This window comes from Vicugna pacos, chromosome 28 (assembly GCF_048564905.1).
Source record: "Vicugna pacos chromosome 28, VicPac4, whole genome shotgun sequence".
Taxonomy (NCBI): Eukaryota; Metazoa; Chordata; class Mammalia; order Artiodactyla; family Camelidae; genus Vicugna; species Vicugna pacos.
Window position 1 is genome coordinate 12,743,608 of NC_133014.1, and position 4,571 is coordinate 12,748,178.

At 54.1% G+C, this 4,571-nt stretch overlaps 1 protein-coding gene across 2 annotated transcripts; it reads right to left on the reverse strand.

The window, feature by feature from the left end:
* Window positions 1-525: 525 nt before the first annotated feature.
* GNLY (granulysin) lies at window positions 526-4,571 on the reverse strand. 2 transcript variants are annotated; one of them, XM_015238746.3, is made up of 5 exons: window positions 4,461-4,571; window positions 3,422-3,525; window positions 2,922-3,023; window positions 2,429-2,600; window positions 526-653 (listed from the first exon to the last, which is right to left on the reverse strand). In XM_015238746.3, exons 1-5 carry the CDS (start codon window positions 4,510-4,512, stop codon window positions 643-645), a joined length of 441 nt encoding a protein of 146 aa, XP_015094232.2. In that variant the 5' UTR covers window positions 4,513-4,571; the 3' UTR covers window positions 526-642. The 2 variants fall into 2 exon arrangements, with proteins under 2 accessions (XP_015094232.2, XP_072807736.1); XM_072951635.1 differs by having other exon boundaries at window positions 3,353-3,525.

Here is a 4,571-nt window from a genome sequence, read left to right on the forward strand (position 1 = left end):
ATTTATGGATCATTCTGTGCCTCAAGCTATCTGTGGACTGGTTACTCATTTGAGCCAATAAATTACCTTTTTTATTTAAGCCAGGGTGAGCGAAGACTTCTGTTGCTTGCAACCCAAGTATCCTAAGCAATACACTCCCCAAAACAGCAAAAGAAGGCTGCCTGCTGAGAAAAGTAACAGGCTAAGTATCTGTTCCTTATGACCAAAAGAACTCTAACCATAACCTGTTGGTCTCCCTGGCTGGTCTGAGAGTTTCCGGGGGTGTATTCACGGTGTACCCCAGCCTCTTGGAGTGACACGTGGTAGAGTAATTGCATGACTGTATGTGTGAGAGCTGCTAAGGCTGTCTTGTTAACCACTAACTCCCTAGCATCTAGAACTGTGAGTGGACAGACAGCAAGCATTTATTGAATGAATCCATGAATCACCCGAGCATGCCCCTCCCCACAAACCCACCAAAGGAAAAGAAGCTGCAGCAAAAATTGTGCATGCCACTTTATTCTCTGGAGAGGGGAAGGCGGTGGAAGCAGTTAGGTAAGAGGAACTTGAGGGTAGACTCTGGATTTAGGAAGGAAGGCGCCGGCTAAGGTTGCTGGAGTTTCTGTGCTTCTCCTCCAGGATGGGGTCAGGGGACCCGGAGGCTCAGATGAGACCTGGTGTGGAGAGAAGAGCCAGCTGTGGGCAGGTGGGTGGGGTCTCCTGGGCCAGCTGGGATTCAGACCCACCTGTCCCTGCTGTACGTACCCAGAGTCACATCCTGGAAGCCAGTCAGGAGCCTGTGCAGGCTTTGAAGATAAAAACCACAGGCTCCAATGACAGGAAATGGTGGGGACCTGACACTGAGGGGTGATCCCAGATCTACCAGTATCAAGTCCCAAAGCATCAGTGAGGACTGGATGAACTGCCAGAGCCCATCACGGGGCCCCTTCCAGCCCCACCTCCTCCTGCAGCCGCAGGCACAGCCTGGGCAGCCCAAGAGGATGGGGCCAGCAGGGCCCTCTCTGCCCGGCAGGGTTCCCCAGCCTGGCTCCAAGGCCCCTAGTGTCACGGAGAAGGATGTGGCCTCAGCTCCCAACCCCAGGGACCTGTGCTGGGGCTGGGGATTGGAGTGTGATCAGGACTCTGGTGTCTCTTGAATATTTCAGTCTGAGGCCATTTCCTTGGTGTCAGCCTCTTTATATATGATGGTCTCATTCAATCCTCATTTTAACCTCAGAAATAAGAATTATTATCCCCTTTCACAGATGAGGGAATTGAAGCTCAGAGAACTTATTTGCCCAAATGTCACACCGGTCACAATGGCCACCATTAAAAAGTCCACAAGTGATAAATGCTGGAGAGGGTGTGGAGAAAAGGGAGCGCTCCTACACTGCTGGTGGCAATGTAAATTGGCACAGCCACTGTGGAGAACACTATGAAGGTTCCACAAAAAAACTAGAATTACTGTATGATACAGCGGTCCCACTTCTGAGCATATATCTGGATAAAACTATAACTTGAAAAGATACATGCACCCCAGTGTTCATAGCAGGATTATTTACAACAGCCAAGGCATGGAAGCAACATGCATGTCCATGGACAGATGAATGAAGAAAGAAGCTGCAATGTATATATACACTATGGAATATTACTCAGCCATAAAAAGAATGAAGTAATGCCATGTGCAGCAACATGGATGGACCTAGAGATTATCATACCAAGTGAAGTAAGTCAGACAAAAAAAAGACAAATATCATATGGTATCACTTATATGTGGCCTCTAAAAAAAATGACATGAAAGAACTTATTTACAAACCAGAAATAGACTCACAGACATAGAAAACAAACTATGGTTACCAAAGGGGAAAGGGTCATGGGGAAGGATGTATTGGGAGTTTGGGATTAACGTGTACACACTACTATATATAAAGTACATAAACAACAAGGACAGGGAACTACATTACGTATCTGGTGATAACCTATAATGGAAAAGAATATATGTGTGTGTGTGTGTATATTATAATTATATATATATATATACACATATATATGTGTATATATGTGTGTATATATATAATTGAATCATTTTGCTTGCACTCAAAACTAACACAACATTGTAAACCAACTATACATTTTAAAGTTACTTGCCCAAGGTCACACAGCGGAGGAGAAACCGGGGCCTGATCTTAGCCCAGGACTGCCTGGAAATGGAGAAGCCTCATGCTCATAGGAGTTCTTCTTAAACGTTTCCAGCTAAAACCCACCTGCCCCGCTGCTCCACACTTTCCCAAGCTGGGAGTGTGAAGAGTGATGTGTCATTGCAAAGAAGCTTGGCGGGGCACGTGTAAGCGGCTTCTGAAGTTCTCTCCGACTTTTATGTTTTCAAACCCTGTCCCACACGCACGGGGAGGCTGTCAGGGAATGTCCCTGCGGTCACCTCTGCACCCACCTGCCTTGGGTTTGCATTTCTTGAGGTCCACACAGATTTCTCGGGGTTTCTTCCCAGCAATGATGTCCTTGGAGATGCGGTTAAGAAAGAGCTTCATGATCTTCTTGCACAGGCCTCGCAGCAGCCGTTTCAACTTCTGGCACGCCTGGGACGCAGCCTGGGCGATGGTGTCCTGGAGTGGCAGCGCCACAGAGGGACACGGGCGTCAGGCGAGCCCTGCCCAGCTCCCTGCTCCACAGGCCCCAGCAGCTCTGGGCCCCGGGCAGGTCTGGGGATGGGCGTTCTGGGTGCGAGGAGTTGGTGCCCTGGGGCCACGGGAGCAGAGATGGGAGAGACAGAGCCGGGCCCCACTCCCGGCCTCCAAGCTGCTCGGGCCCAGCCGCAGGTCAGCCCTCCGCACGGCCCCTGCTCCGGGACGGTGTGCTGGGTCCCCCGGGCTTCTGCCCACCCCACCCGCCAGCGGGCAGGAGGCTCCACAAGCCCTCAACCTCACCTGGGTGGGCTGCTTTCCCACCAGGTCCTCCACCTTCTGGATTATCATCTGACAAGAGTAACAGATGAAGCCCAACCCCTCTCCTCTGGGCTGCAGGTCACCCTGTCAGGAAAGGAAGCCCCCCAAGGTGGTATCTCAGGCATCCCAACCTGGGGTGCTTTCAAGGCTGCAGGATCATCTATGAGCTTTCTGGCCCCTGCCCACCTTCCGGCTAGTTTAGGAGTGGGGCTGCTGAGAGACCCCAGAACCGCCCCCACCCCCTTTCCCAGCCCATCATCTGTCCCCTTCTGTTCTCTGAGCAGCCCACTGAGGATGCCCTTGGGGAAGGCCAGCCAGACTAACGTAGCCCCCACTCAACCCCCCAGCATCTCCAGCTCCCAGCCCTGCCTCCCCTCCCCCTGACCAGCAGAGATCTCCAGCCCCCGCCGCACCCCGGCGCTGCCCAGGGAGGAGAGGAAGGTGAGCGACTGTGGCGGGTGAGCAGGCAGCCAGCCAGGTACCCGGGGGTCCTGTGGGGCCAGGCCCTGGAAGAGGGGCTCTCCATCACACAGGTGGGCTGTTGCTCCATCAGAATCCTCAGGGATCAGACCAGAAAAGGCCAGACCTGGGGAAGAAATGAGACCAGCATCTCTCCACAGGTGGAAGGAGGGGACAGTCAGTTCTTCTGGCTGGCAGACGGCCCAGGAGGTACCAGGGGCCGGGACAGGGATGGGGCCTGGGAGGAGTCCAGGAGGCCTCCTGCCCCACTCTGCCCTAGGGCTGCTCTGACCCACTGTCAGAGGGGAAAATAAACCTCTCGAGTCCAAAAGTATCTCCCAAACACCACCCTTGCACCCCCTCTCTGTTTCGCTCTCTCTGTCTCTGTCTCTCTGTGTCCGTTCTCTCTCTCACACACACGCAGACTTGGGGGGTTGGTGTAAAAGGAAGCTTCCCTCGTCTTCTTTCAAGAGATTTCCTTTTTCTCTTTCCTTCCATAAAGACTCATGTCAGATGGCCCAGCCCAGCCCTCTCTCCTTTCGAGAAGGGTCCTTACTCATATCTAAGCCCTTGGAGCTCACAGTGAAGGCAGACCCTGGGAGAGAGGAGGCATGTGGGGACTAGGAAGTGAGTCTGGAACAGTGAGGGGTCCCCACTGGCTGACAACCCTGTCATCACCCCAGCCAGTGTGGGCCAGAAGAAACATCAGAGTCACCAACGAGGGTGGGTGACCATCACAACACAGATGAAGAGCCAGAGGCCCAGGAAGGGAAGGGCAGGGCCCAGGCCACACAGCGTGACAGCAGAGTTGGGACCAGAACCCAGGCCGGGACTCGCTTCCTTCCCACTGGCCATCCCTCCCCTTCGGCCAGGTCACTGACAGGCTCGGCTGAACGCGACCCCGAGGGAAAAGCGCAGCCTCCACGAGGATGGTGAGCAGGCTGGTGAGGGGCTGGGGGACCTGGGGGGCCCAGGGTGTTCATGCTAGGGGTGCACCAGGCCCCAGAAAGCCGGGCTGGGAGCAGGAGCCGTCAGCATCATGCCCGAGGGGCACATCCTTACCTGGGGCACCCAGGAGCACCGAGACAAGGACCAGGAGCACCCAGGAGGTCATGGTGGGGCAGCTGCCAAGGCCCCCTCAACACCCCGTTTTATGGAGTCTGGGAACCCGGC

What these genes read in the sequence shown, in the direction of transcription:
- GNLY (XM_072951635.1), bottom strand. Translation starts at nt 4,512, where the DNA reads ATGACCTCCTGGGTGCTCCTGGTCCTTGTCTCGGTGCTCCTGGGTGCC. An exon ending in GGTGCTCCTGGGTGCCCCAG is followed by an intron (nt 3,526 to 4,460) that starts GTAAGGATGTGC and finishes TTTCTTCCCCAG; the next exon opens with GTCTGGCCTTTTCTGGTCTG. An exon ending in CCTCCCTGGGCAGCGCCGGG is followed by an intron (nt 3,024 to 3,352) that starts GTGCGGCGGGGG and finishes CTTTCCTGACAG; the next exon opens with GGTGACCTGCAGCCCAGAGG.